General features: G+C 44.3%; 1 protein-coding gene across 1 annotated transcript in view; it reads left to right on the top strand.

Moving 5' to 3' along the window:
- The window catches only part of greb1 (growth regulating estrogen receptor binding 1), a gene marked incomplete at its 3' end in the record, with an annotated part of 55,519 nt that overhangs the window by 5,700 nt on the left and 34,819 nt on the right, over positions 1-15,000 (top strand). Inside the window, exons 2-6 of the mRNA XM_080771873.1 lie at positions 7,227-7,384; positions 8,044-8,151; positions 8,387-8,563; positions 9,984-10,166; positions 13,676-13,792. Of these exons, the coding sequence (XP_080627999.1) occupies positions 7,234-7,384; positions 8,044-8,151; positions 8,387-8,563; positions 9,984-10,166; positions 13,676-13,792 (736 nt within the window). The 5' untranslated portion in view covers positions 7,227-7,233. The remainder of the gene's footprint in view (positions 1-7,226; positions 7,385-8,043; positions 8,152-8,386; positions 8,564-9,983; positions 10,167-13,675; positions 13,793-15,000) is intronic.

The following is a 15,000-nucleotide window of genomic DNA, read 5'->3' as shown; positions in this document are numbered from 1 at the left end:
GTGTTAGAGGTCATAAAACGTGACAATAGCGTCTCTCTCCCCAGGCTGAAAGAGGGGAACAGAGAGAGGGGCTGAAGAGGAGGGAGGGAGGGGTGGAGATGAAAGAATATCCCACTTCCCCGTCATCATGGTGAGAGAAGGAGAAGAAGAGGGGAGAGAAAAGACGAGAAGAAAAAATGACAAAGCAGCTTCTTGAGTTTTATTCCCCACCTGTTTCTCTGACTTGTCTCGGTGTGTGTGTGTGTGTGTGTGTGTGTGTGTGTGTGTGTGTGTGTGTGTGTGTGTGTGTGTGTGTGTGTGTGTGTGTGTGTGTTAGTGAGAGCAGCACAGACATTTGGCTTTATCTCTTATAACCCCACGAGCATGAACTACCGGGTTAAAATGTCACGTACACACACAGACAGTAAGCAGTGACACGCCTACATCTAAACACAGGCATTATTAATTTGATTATAGCTGCAACCCATGTGTTGCTTAATATAGCGTTAGGGTACGATTATAAGGTCAGTCTTATATGCACCCTGGCCATGTTTTCCTCCTTTTAAGTGATCAGAAAACGAGTATGTGCTACAAATGAACTATAGGTCGTCTAAATAAAATATGTCAAATCAAGCGTGAATAACATACTTAGCATTTGTCAGTGAGTAAATAAGAGGCCTATATAGAAAAAAGAAAGCGCAGCAACTTGGTGTTCAGTGTAGAGATGATTTCTGTTAGCCCATTTTGGGTTTAAGGGATTATAACCCATTGTTATAATTTAGCTATTGAAAAATAGCAGATATTACGGTGGCGCGCTATACGAGCTTGTGGGTCTGCTATTTTTGAAAAAATCGTGAAAATGTGGAATATATATATTTTTCTTCAGAACGAACGTTTTAAACTCAAATCTTTGCTTCTAGGGGGGGGTCCCTGGAACAACATATTTTTAGACGGGGTTCAGCGGCCTCTTACATAAAAGAAATGTGAGTTCCTTGACATGAAATATTGAGCACCACTGAATACAGAAACATACAGGTTTTTCAGAAAACTGTCAGGATTTAGAAGACATTCGTAGAATCGTTCCCAGGACCTAAATGGGTTAAACGACTTATTTTTATTTGTATTCCCTTCTTTGCCTGTCAGCCAGAGCCAGCCCCAGGAGGGAAAGAGAAAAGATGAATCCCCTGTACTAACTGTCATTAACACACCTCTCTTGCTTTTGATCTCCTCCTCCCTCTCTCTCAACCCCTCTCTCTCCTTCCTCTCCTGGGGTTGTAAAGCGCAGAGGGTTTCTTTAGAGAGGTGAAGGTGTTATGACTCCCCCCCCACCCCCCCACCCCTCCTCCTGTGTTGTTGCAGACATCTAGGGGTTTATCTCCTGTTTCCTGCCCTATCTCTATAAACATGGCAACGCTAACTTACATATGAATGTTTGGAGGGGGGGAGGGGGGGGGGAATGAGAGAGTCGTCATTGACATGAATTTCAAAGGTTTTTAGAATACCAACCTGGGGATTGTAAAAGGAAGTCTGACTTCCCCTCTCTCATAATAAAGCTGCATGGTTTTATTTACTAGAACCAGTGTTGATTTCGTCGACTTTAAAACTGAGACGGGAAAATGTACGTCGACTGCCTTTTTTCACTGGCGAAAACTAAATGGAAAACTAAAATGAAAACTAAGCCGTGGTGACTAAAACTGAGACTAAATATGCTGATAATTTCGTCAATATATAAAAACGAGACTAAAATGTTAGGAAGGGACTAGTGGACAAGAGATCCAGTAGAAGTCATTTTACACATGGTTGCATGAAAATAGCCGATCTACAAGCTCGGCTATTTTCAGCAAGTGTATAAGAACAGTCATTATGACAGCGTCAAGGCCCGCCGAAATACATTAGTCGACTAAACCGACTTTAGATTTACTCGACTTAAAAGCTTGTGATATTTAGTCGACTAAAACTAAAACTTAACGCTTAAACATTCCAGGCGACTAAAATGGGACTAAATGAAAACTATTGAAGAGACTAAAATCTAAATGTGCTGCCAAAAACAACACTGACTAGAATAGAAAAAAATCCTACTGCTCTTCAACGTTTTAGCAAACATACAAACATCACATATTACAGTATATAATAATAATATAATAGCCCAGCTGCCCTGAAGGTTACATTTGTTTTTCGTGAACTTCCTGTTTGTTACTGTCCCCTGGGAAATGACAAACTGCCAGAGAAACAGCTGCCTACAACAATGTTGATTAAATATGTATTTTTTTATTTATCTAAACCAGCCGGATGTTTTCTGAGCTGCAGAAAAACTGCCCCATGTTCTTGACACAAGGATTGACACGTATACTGTACTAATCTGTACTGTATACTGCTCTTCTTGCAGCCGTAGAAACTGCCTTTTATATTTTTGATTGATTGAAACATTGATTGAACTTTATTAGTGAAAACAAATGTAAACAGCACGTTGTATACAGTCTGACATTAAAGCTAAAAGGATAACACACACACACACACACACACACACACACACACACACACACACACACACACACACACACACACACACACACAGCTTTAAGTCTGTAATCTGACAGGTTAGTCTTTTCATTAAGCTGGCCTTCAATCTGCCAACTGGTGGTCACTCAGTTTAGAGACAAGAGCAGCTCCCACTCCCAGCACAGTGTGTGTGTGTGTGTGTGTGTGTGTGTGTGTGTGTGTGTGTGTGTGTGTGTGTGTGCGTGCGTGCGCGCGCGCGCGCGCGTGTGTGCGTGTGTGTGTGTGTGTGTGTGTGTGCGTGTGTGTGTGCTAGGCACGGCAGCATATGGGCTGTCAGCGTTTTAGAGGGAAGAGCTGGGGGTTTAAGGTGGTGTCCATTCAGTCATTCAGCCATGTCATGTCAGTGACCCTGTTAGCTCCTTGTAGTACGACACACTGATCTGTTCTCAGATCAGCTGTGCGACACAGATACACACTGAGCTCTGTACAAACCACTCGTCACCTAGCTGTTCTCGGATCAGCTGTGCGACACAGATACACACTGAGCTCTGTACAAACCACTTGTCACCTAGCTGTTCTCGGATCAGCTGTGCGACACAGATACACACACTGAGCTCTGTACAAACCACTTGTCACCTAGCTGTTCTCGGATCAGCTGTGCGACACAGATACACACACTGAGCTCTGTTCAAACCACTTGTCTCAGATCAGCTGTGCGACACAGATACACACACTGAGCTCTGTTCAAACCACTTGTCACCTATAGCTGTTCTCAGATCAGCTGTGTTATTACCTTTGTATAGTGTCACACGATCATGCGACGTTACGAGATGATTAATTGTCACACACATAAATTGCGATCAAAGGAGAATTCCATGCTATAGAACGCTTTCTTACCTTTCTTTGTAGTTGTTACGTCCCCACCAAAGAGGTCCAGGTGTTAGTTTTTGTTGCAAAAACTCCTTATTGGCTATTTCCCCTATACCATAAGCCCTAAATGAATTGCATTGTATTGAATGGGAATTGAATGGGGCTATGGGGTGTTATGCTAATTCGCTTATTTCCATGGAAATAAGTAGTAAAGTGTGCCGCTGTTTTTGCCATTAAACCTTTTATTTATTATTGCCCAGTAAGACGCCTGAGGGCGAGAAGCGACCTCGCCCCTTTTCAGGGATCTCTGATGATGTCACGTGATATCACGTTCAAACATTCTTTTAATGGCTTCATATCTGTATTTATGGATTGTTTATATGTTTGTGCATTAGAACGGAGAGAGTAACTGTTGACCAGAGGCTGGTGCTGTGTGTTATGTTTAATGTGACTAAACATACCAAGGGGAATTCCTTGGCCAACAAAACTTAGCTTATTCCTGTGTGTGTGTGTGTGTGTGTGTGTGTGTGTGTGTGCGTGTGACATGCGAGAGAGAGAGAGAGAGAGAGAGAGAGAGAGAGAGAGAATGTGAGTGTGTCTAGGTCAGGGCGACCTGACTCTGGTTGAGAGTTGTTGATAGTTTTTATAGCATGCTGTCCCACAGACTACTGTGTGTGTGTGTGTGTGTGTGTGTGTGTGTGTGTGTGTGTGTGTGTGTGTGACTTGTGTGTGTGTGACTGTGTGTGTGTGTGTGTGTGTGTGTGTGTGTGTGTGTGTGTGTGTGTGTGTGTGTGTGTGTGTGCGTGTGTGCGTGTGTGTGTGTGTGTGTGTGTGCGAGCGCGTTCGTGTGTATACGTAAAATGGCAGCCCAACAGAGAGGCATTGTACACATTCTGGTTATCGCAGTTTTGAGTAATCAGAGGTGACTCTCTCTCCCTCTCCTCCTACTCTGTCAGTAGGTTGTTTCTCTCCAGCCAGCATTCTTTCCAGCGCATCTCATTCGTCCTGTCGTCCTGTCTCCACCAGGCCGAAGGCATGGGGAGAGAGTATGTTTGTCTCCACCAGGCCGAAGGCATGGGGAGAGAGTATGTTTGTCTCCACCAGGCCGAAGGCATGGGGAGAGAGTATGTTTGTCTCCACCAGGCCGAAGGCATGGGGAGAGAGTATGTTTGTCTCCACCAGGCCGAAGTCATGGGGGAGAGAGTATGTTTGTCTCCACCAGGCCGAAGGCATGGTGGAGAGAGTATGTTTGTCTCCACCAGGCCGAAGGCATGGGGAGAGAGTATGTTTGTCTCCACCAGGCCGAAGGCATGGGGAGAGAGTATGTTTGTCTCCACCAGGCCGAAGGCATGGGGAGAGAGTATGCTTGTCTCCACCAGGCCGAAGGCACGGGGAGAGAGTATGTTTGTCTCCACCTGGCCGAAGGCATGGGGAGAGAGTATGTTTGTGTCCACCAGGCCGAAGGCACGGGGAGAGAGTATGTTTGTGTCCACCAGGCCGAAGGCACGGGGAGAGAGTGTGTTTGTGTCCACCAGGCCGAAGGCACGGGGAGAGAGTATGTTTGTCTCCACCAGGCCGAAGGCTTGGTGGAGAGAGTATGTTTGTCTCCACCAGGCCGAAGGCATGGGGAGAGAGTATGTTTGTCTCCACCAGGCCGAAGGCATGGTGGAGAGAGTATGTTTGTCTCCACCAGGCCGAAGGCATGGGGAGAGAGTATGTTTGTCTCCACCAGGCCGAAGGCATGGGGAGAGAGTATGTTTTGCACTCCGTCCGTGTATACGTCTATCCGTCCTTCCGTCCGTCCGTCCGTTATCAGCTAATCTCCGGCACCGTTCCATGCCAACCTGTGCACACACACACACTCCCTGGATGCCAACGACGAACCTCTGCCCCAAATATTCCTCAACGGCCTGTTATAGCGCCACCATGAGGCCCGATTTAGGCAAAACACATTTCTGTAGATAACTCGTACACTTTTCATCCATACATCACACAATTCGGTATACACTATCTCCATAGTCATGTGATCAACACGGATCTGCACAATTTCCCATCTTCCATCATTCCATATTAAGATTGGCTTCCAAAGCTCACATGATTGGTCCGTTTCGAACAAAATGCTACAAATCACAAACACAGCTGTTCAACTTCCATGAAATTATACACACACATTTCCACTAGGCCGAGGACCACATGCCACAATCTTTTTCCTAAATCAGCCTCACGGTGGCGCTATAACAGGCCAATTCCTGTTTTTACCTATAACTGCATCGATCTGTATACAACTTATGTATGCACACTCCCTAGAGGCCGTGGAAAAACATTTTCCCTGCATCCTTCCACATCTGCCGGTTATAGCGCCACCATGAGGCTGATTTCTGCAAAACACATTGTTTATGTTAGTCGCACAGATTTAATCCAAATCTCACGCAAATCGGTACACATGATCTCTGTGGTCATGCGATCAAGACGAGCCTGTTGGATTTCTCAGATTCTACACTGATTAGCTAAGATTGCCTTCCAAAGTTTTCAGGAGGAGCCTGTTTTGTACAAAATGCTGCTCATCCAGAATTCTATCCTCAGAGATGCTATGAGTGATAGCCTTTTCTCCTGGTGCCCAGAAGGGCACTTTTTCTATAGTTTCTGTTATTTTCGTCTTGTTGGAAACTTAAGCCACAACTCTTTTAGAGATTGCATTGCCTCATGTGGTTGCTGTTATTATAGTAATGTCACACGAGAGCTATTTGGTTGTAGATGATCAGAGCAGTTGAGTTTGACTGACTAGTCAAGTAGTGGGAGACCACCATTTGTGATTTTGTTGTTAATCCAATTAGACCTGAGGACGATTCTGCGAATGCCTTCTAAATCCTGACAGTTTTCTGAGAAAAATATGTTTCTATGTCAGTGGTTCTCAAACATTTTCATGTCAAGGACCCCCAAAATGATATGTAATTGGCCGCCGACCCCCATCTGAAAATAAAATATGTTGTTCCAGGGACCCCCCTCCCCCCACAGAAGAAAAGATATGAGTTAAAAACGTTCGCTCTGAAATAATATATATTCAAAAGTTTGCGCCACATTTTCACGATTTTTCAAAAATCGCAGATCTACAAGCTCGTAGCGCGGCACTCGCTATGAGCCTGTAGATGTGCTATATTTCAATAGCTTAAGTATAACATAATGCTTAAAACACCAAAAGGGGTACCCCGGTTCCCCCCCAGAATGGGTTTATCAAGCTCCTTCTGCAAATGTTTAAGTTTCGTCAGGGCCGCATCAATACAAATGTTGCTAATGCTAAGCAGACTTAAGTAATACAATCCCCTTATTAAGTCAAAGGTGACCAGACTGACATCTTGCATGTCTACCGGTATATCTATCGGTAAATCCCTATAGTTTCAATGGCCAGTGAGCCTCACTTCACTGCTTTGACACCCAGAAAACAAAAAAACAAGGCTGTAAGTTTTATTTTTATTTCCTTAGTTTTGCTTCATTTAGACAGGGAGTTCAGTTCAGTTCATTTATTGTGGTCATTAAAAAAAAGGAAAAACACTGCAGTGTTGTTTTTTTGCAAAAAATAATACATGTTAATGACGTTTAGACGATTTAGAACACTGGAGCTGGAGCTGAGCTGGAAAACCCCCAGCTCAGCTGCTGTTTATAACATCGTTATAAGTATAGGGTCCACTGATTAAAAAAAGTCACCCACCCGCGTTGTGTTGCGTTCCGCCCGTACCCGTACCTTTTAACTTATAAACCCACGGGGTATCACGGGTATCCGACCCGTTGCAGGACTCTGGGCTAATGTTTGTCTTGTCTTCCCATGGGAGACCAATGGGGAACTCCTATGCTGGGGCTAATGTTTGTCTTGTCTTTCCCAGGAGGCCAATGGGGAACTCCTATGCTGGGCAGCTGAGGACGACCCGCTTCCAGGAAGTTCTGCACAACTCCATCGAGGCGTCGCTGCGCTCCAACGCCGTGGTCCCGCGGCCCGTCTTCTCCCAGCTGTACCTGCACTCGGAACCGACTGCACACGAAGGTGGGGATGGCTGGAGACACGCACGCACACACACACTAAGGCTGCACCTAGCCCTGTTTTTAGGACTGCAGTGTAGCTTGCTCGTTAGCTGTCACTCGTTCATTAATTTGTTTCACCTGTGTACTCTCAGAAGCGCATTGAAGTGAAGTGGGCATAGTGTGTGTGTGTGTCACTGTGTTCTGCCCTCATGCAGGACTTTCAAATTATTGTAAACACAACATGAACATAGTACTCTTATTATGCATATATCGCATTCTCGCCGAGAATTAAAAAAAGTTAAAAAATAATAATTATAATAATAAAAATTAAAAAAAAACAAATGGTTCAGGGCCATAAATTAAGATTCGAGTGCCAACCCTAACGAGCGAACATTCGAACCCTGAATGTTCGGGGACAGCCTTAACACACACTCACACACACACACACACACACACACACACACACACACACACACACACACACACACACGCACACACACACCTCTCTAATGGTGGTTTCAGTTATTGGAGATTAATTATCACAGGAAGGCTTTTAAAATCATCTTATCTTACGTTATTTGATAACTGTGTGTCTGTGTGTGTCTGTGTGTGTCTGTGTGTGTGTGTGTGTGTGTGTGTGTGTGTGTGTGTGTGTGTGTGCGTGTGCGTGTGTCTCCACAGGTCGTATCGAGAACGACGATGAGGATGACGAAGATGGCTCAGAGTCTAACAGCCCCCCGGTGCCCTATCAGATGAAAACTCCGCCTGATGGATGCTGCACCACCGATGGTATGCGCACGCATGCACACACACACACACACACACACACACACACACACACACACACACACACACACACACACACACACACACACACACACACCCCACCTCCCCATAACACTTAACTGTCATTTCAAGTAATGAAAATCACGTAGCCTATACCTTTAAATGAACACGCTGACCAGTCCCACCACCGTGGTATAACATATGTGCCCTGCTCTGACCCCCCACCCCCCCCCCCTAGGCTTCTGTCAGGCGGGCAGAGACGTGCGTCTGTCCTCCCTGGTGTCGGACCCCCTGGACGTCCCCCCCGGGTTCCTGCTGGTGGGGGCCCGCTCCCCCGGCCTCCCGGACACGCTGCTGGTGTGCGCCGTGGACCAGCGGTTCCTGCCCGACGAGCGAGGACGCAACGCCCTGCTCGGTGAGACGGGAGACGCACGCACGCACGCACACACGCATGCACGCACACACACACACACACAAGCATACATTCACATTAAAAAAAAAATGTACACAATTGTTATTATCGGTTGTACAGGAACAGAACAGCATGACCATTAATTTGAATGTTTTTCATAACAGTTAATAGCAAAAGGCTAGGTTACTATTTAGAATGGAGGAATCTCTCAGGGTCAGGGACGAATTAGCCAGTGGGGCCGTGGCCCAGGGGCCCATGGCTCTCAGGGGGGCCCCCAGAAGCAAAGATTTGAGTTAAAAAAACGTTCGCTCTGAAAGAATATATATTCAAAGATTTGCAACACATTTTCACGATGTTTCAAAATTAGCAGATCTACAAGCTCGTAGCGTGGCACTCGGTGCCGCATCCAACCTCATCTTTTATAGGTCTCTCTGTGCCTGAGATATGCACCATTGTGTACATGTTGACCGTGACCTTGATCGTCACCTTGACTGTTGCCCTTTTTCAACCAAAAGGTTAATCATTGTCTTCAGGGCGGCCTACAAAATCAGCGGGACCGTTCCCACAAACCTTCAAGAAAGTCGGGGTCACTGATTAATCATTTCACTTATTTTGTTGCAGTCTGAAAGCAATACTATTGTAGGCTAACAGGGTGCTGCGTTGCTGCTTGCTTGTCGGCTCCTCAGCCCACTGGTAACATAATATGCGCCTCCCGGCCGAGGCAGCGGTGGGATAGGGATAGGTTGGCGTTACACAGACCAAAGTTTTATGATAGAAATGTTATCTATAGGCCTCTAATGGATGACATTTTGCTTGTTTGCTAAAAGTTAAATGTTGAGCAATTTGAGTAATTAGCATAATATGTGACTAATTATACCATTAACAACCCGTATGAGGCAAACGAAATCGAAATCGAAATTTCATCATTCTTTAAATAGCAGGGGGTTTTTCATCATAGTTTTGCACAAAAAACACTCCTTGGGCAAAAAAGTGGCTATGGCTGCTTTTAGCCCAAGGAGTTTTTTAATATATATAATATAATAAATATATATATATATATATATATATATATATATATATATATATATTATAATATTATAATATTATAATATTATAATATTTTTTTTTATAATTTATAATTTATAATTTATTATTCTATTTTTTGTCTAAAATAAATAGTAGTGTTGAATTGAATAAACAAACCACAATCTGCATGCTACTACTGTCAGTCCAGCCTCCAGCGTGCTCCTCAACTGTCTGAACATATACCGAAGGTTCATCGACCTGAGGACGATTCTACAAATGTCTTCTAAATCCTGACAGTTTTCTGTGTGTGTGTGTGTGTGTGTGTATGTGTGTGTGTGTGTGTGTGTGTGTGTGTGTGTGTGTGTGTGTGTGTGTGCGCGTGCGCGCGCCCCGGCAGGCTTCTTGGGGACCTGCATGGGCTGCGGAGAAAAGGGCTTCCGCTACTTCACAGATTTCGCCAACCACATCAACCTGAAGCTCACCACCCAGCCCAAGAAACAGAAGCACTTGAAATACCATCTGTACAGAAGCAACCAGGGCCTGTTGGTCAAAGGAGCCCCCATCTGCTGGAGAGGGAACGGTAAGGGTCCTGACTGAGGTTCTGTCAATCTTTGGGTGTCCCGCGATCCGATTCCGATTCTTGGGGTCACGATTCGATTCATACTCTATTCTCAATCCAAAAACGATAAAAAAAAAATTCTAAAGCATTTTTTTTCCCAGACTCAAAACGATTGTCTATTCAAAATGATTCTCGGTTCAATACTACAATACAATACAGCTGTGCTGATCTGAAGTGACTAGTACTGACTATACAGTAACTTGAACATGACTGAAGACATGATGTTTACTGTGATTAGGGTAAGCTTACATTTCATATCATAAAACACCATGTAGTGAAAACTCCTGTAACTGTAAGCAGAAAAAAAAATCTAAAAGAATAAAATAAAATATTTTTGGAAATTATGAATCGATTTTGAATCGTTCATAACGGGAATCGCGATTCTAATTTGAATGGATCTTTTTGACACGCCTAGTCCTGACTCTCCTGAGGTTCTGTGTCTCTGAGGCGAGAGCTGGAAGGTTACCCGAGTGGTAACAGGTACCGTCGCCCCCCCTTTTTCCATCTCGCCCCACTATACTCTACCCAGCTGTAAATAACAAACATAATTAAATGAATGTTGGAGATTATATAAAAGGTGTTATCATATATCAATGTATCATTGTTAAGTTCACTCCGTATATCCACGGTCATAATAGCATGATGATGCTGTTACAAAACACGGGCTACATAATTATGGAAGAAATGTGTTTCATGAAACGAAATTAAAACTGCTAGAAGGTCCTAAATTAACTTAAGCTGTCTATAGAGAGTGTAGAGCGTCGCAGTCCCGCCCCCTGTCATGACGACGCCAGGCCCAGGAAATGAATCCCAATGCATTTTTCCCCATAGACATTTATTTCACAAAGTATTTATTTAAAGACCTTTTAAGCGTCGTACGAAGCCAACTCGAGTCGTGACAAATCATGACCACAAACACAATATTTTGGACCAAACAAATAGTTACAAAGAAGAAAAACAACAACAAAAAAAAGTGTTTTCTTCTACTTTCTAATTCTTTGTTCGGCCCAAAACATTGTGTTTATTGTCATGATTTGTCACGACAAGAGTTGGCTTTGTCCCGCGGCGTATAAACGTCTTTAAATAAATACTTTCTGAAAAGTCTACGAGGGAAAATGAACAGGGATTTCTTTCCCGGGTCTCTCGTCTCGAGGGGGGCGGGACTGCGACGCTCTATAGAGGTCGACTACTACACAATAAAATACATCTGTATACAAGATAATTTCAGAGAGGGAGGGAGCGTGGAGGCTGGAACAACATATTTTTTCAGATGGGGGTTCCTGTGGCCAAATACAGATAATTCCGGCGGGTCCTCGACATGAAATAGTTTGAGGACCACTGACATAGAAAACAAAGACATTTGTAGAATCGTCCTCTGGTCTAAAATGGGTTAAGAAACCCAGCGTTAAGAAACCCAACCGAAAATAGCCGATCTACAAGCGAATAGATGTGATGCGAAGATATTTAGTGTAGAGTGAAAACAGGTGCGGGGGGCCTATAGTATAGAGCCCTTGTGAGTACGGTCTGCTAAAGTATAGTGATTAAGTGGTTAAGAAAGAGCTCCAACTGAGCTGAGAAAGTGCCAGAAAAGTGCCCTAGGGGTCAGTGAGAATAGTTTCAGTGTACCTGTCTGACCAGATGGCAGGGCAGAGGTCAAAGGTGAGGGTCTGGAGATTGCACAGACAGGTCAGATACCTGGGGCTAAAACCCTAAGGTTGTAACGGACAGTATAGAGCGCCGCAGTCCCTCCCCCTTTCAGAAAAACGAGTGGCCCAGGAAATGAAACCCCAATGCATTCTCCCATCGGCACTTCTAATATAATTTATTTAAAGACGGTTACGCCGCGGACAAAGCCAACTCGGATCGTGACAAATCATGACAATGAACACAATGTTTTGGGGCCGATCAAATAATTTATAAGACGAAAAACAAAACAAATAGTGTTGTCTCCTGACTTTCTTTTCTTCTTTCTAATGATTTGATCGGCCCCAAAACATTGTGTTCATTGTCATGATTTGTCACGATCCGAGTTGGCTTTGTCCGCGGCGTAACCGTCTTTAAATAAATTATATTAGAAGTGCCGATGGGAGAATGCATTGGGGTTTCATTTCCTGGGCCACTCGTTTTTCTGAAAGGGGGAGGGACTGCGGCGCTCTATAAGGACAGACCAGAGCCTTAAGAGTTACGCAAACTGCGTTCACTTCATGGGGCTTCAGTCCAATGGCGGCTCTCCTCCTACATACTGTAGACTTCTATTGAGAATGAGGACAACCTAACTGGGACCGGAAGTATATAGGCAGAGATGCATTGAACTTAAGGGCAAAAGCCCAGCTTTAATGATCTTAAATCCCTTTATTTTAGTTTAGTTTTGTAGTAATAGTACAACATAAACATTACAGAGACTTTAGTTGTTATACTGTACAATACTTTAAAACAGTTGTCATGTTGGCACACATGGCTAAAATAGCTCTTATTTGCGCCGCCCTCGTTGAAAACAATGTATTCCCAACTCCAGCTCTTCTCAGTTCAGGGCTGCATGAACAGCGTTCGAGCGCTCGGTTTCTTGCCCCCTCAATGTCGTAACTCTTCTGTTAGATGGCTCTGGGACAGACACCCCCCCCCCCAGGTGCATCATGGGTATACACCATGGGCTGATGGCATCTGCTGTCCTATTTCCACGGCTTCCTCTTCATTCATGGAGAGGTCAGAGTGTGTGGAGGAGTGTACGGAGAGGTCAGGGACATACAATTAGAATGGATGTAGAAGCAGTGTTGATTTCGTCCACTAAGAACTAAGACGAAAAATGTCCATCGTCCACCTTTTGTCCACTGACGAAAACTGAACGGAAACGTGATGAAAACTAAGCTACGATGACTACAACTAGGACTAAATGTATTGACAATTTCGTCAACAAATAAAAACTAGACTAAAATGCTAGGAAGGGACTAGAGATCCAGTATACAGTAAGTCATTTTACACTTTGTTGCGTGCTGAAAATAGCCACGGCGCGTCGTGAACTTGTAGATCGGCTATTTTCAAGCAAGTGTGAAGTCAGTCATTGCGACGGCATCAAGGCCCGCCAAAATACATTTTAGTCGACTAAAATCTTATGATATTTAGTCGACCAAAAGTAGACTTAACACTAAAACATTCCGGGTGACTAAAATGTGACTAAAAATCTAAATGGAAGCTATTCAAAGAGACGAATGACTAAAACTAAAATAGAAATGTTACTGCCAAAAACAACACTGGATATAGAAGAGACCTTTTTGGTGGTTGATTTTCTCAAGAGAGTCAGAGAGGTTCATGCAGGGATATACAATTAGATATGGATATCTTCTATCCATTCTAATTGTACACCCCTGACCTTTTAGGTGGTGATTTGCTCACTAGAGTGTCAGTAGAGAGACTAACAACTGGTTCCTCATCGTGACGCCACTCTAAAGCTTTCCTTCCCTTGTTGTTGTCAGATGGCAGGATGAGACAGTTGGGCTCGGGCCTCACGGAAGGTCACGCGCCGTCCGACGAGTCGCTACCCAATACGGGGCTGACGGCTCACCCTGCACACGCGCCAGGCAGCTATACAGGTATCTATTACACAGACGCACGCAGCCACGCACGCATGGACACACACACACACACACACACACACACACACACACACACACACACACACACACACACACACACACACCTGTATAGATACCGTTTCAATCGTTCACAAACACACTGCTATACCATTAGAGAGGTTGACCTGGATCCCCCCACGGACATGTACTTACTAGTCTACACCAAATCACGTTAGACACTTTTTTTTTTTATCCCACCCTTTTCACATTGGCCTGTTATAGCGCCACCAACCAGGTGGATTTTTGCATAACACATTTTGTGGAACAAAATGCCTCAAATCATCCAATCAGCGAAGACCTGCATAGCAACCGTTGCTAAACTATTTGGATTGGCATTGGACAATCGCTTTTTTGGGGGGTGGGATTTATAGTGAAGAGCTAATTGCTAAGAGCTATTGAGCTATTGAAAAATAGCAGATCTACAAGCTCATAGCGCTGCACTCGGTGCCGCGCTATGAGCTTGTGGGTCTGCTATTTTTTAGATGGGGGGGTCGGCGGCCAATTATTCATATATTAATGGGGGTCCTTGACATGAAAATATTTGAGAACGAATGACATAGAAACATGGGTTTTTTCCAGAAAACTGTCAGGATTTAGAAGGCATCTGCAGAATCGTCCTCAGGTCGAAATGGGTTTAACCCAGGGGGGCAGTCAGACAGATTTTTTGTGAAGCCACTAAGGAAATGAAAGTTCATATAATGGCCTGTTGTGGCGCTATCATTGGGCTCAAAAAAACCCATAGCCCCATAGAAGTCCATGTATTTGGGCCCAACTTCACCTAGACTGTATTACCTTAATAAACATGGTCATGAATACTTTTAGTTTAAAGTCTCATTTCTAATGTCATAATATTCTTTTTGGAAAATTATGGTCCCATGTATAAAATAAATGACCATAAAGTCGCGCATGTTCTGAGGGGCGTGGCTACCGTTACAGTCTATGAAGGGGATCCCCCACCCACTCGAGTCAAAATAAAAACCAACGAAGAAGAAGGGGGGAAGTCCCGCCTCGTTGTCTGGGCCAGCCAATGGGCCAGCTGGGCCTGGGCCCGGATCTTGAAAGATGGCTGCCTCCACACATAGAGACAGGCTTCATTTTACGTTCATGTTAGACCCGCGGAACGCTTTGTCCATATTTTTTACAGTCTATGGTTTAACCCCACAACC

The sequence above is a fragment of the Protomyctophum bolini genome (genome assembly GCF_963924005.1).
Source record: "Protomyctophum bolini genome assembly, chromosome: 1".
Lineage (NCBI taxonomy): Eukaryota > Metazoa > Chordata > Actinopteri > Myctophiformes > Myctophidae > Protomyctophum > Protomyctophum bolini.
Note: the sequence above shows the minus strand (reverse complement) of the source record. Positions and strands in the feature narration are given on the sequence as shown.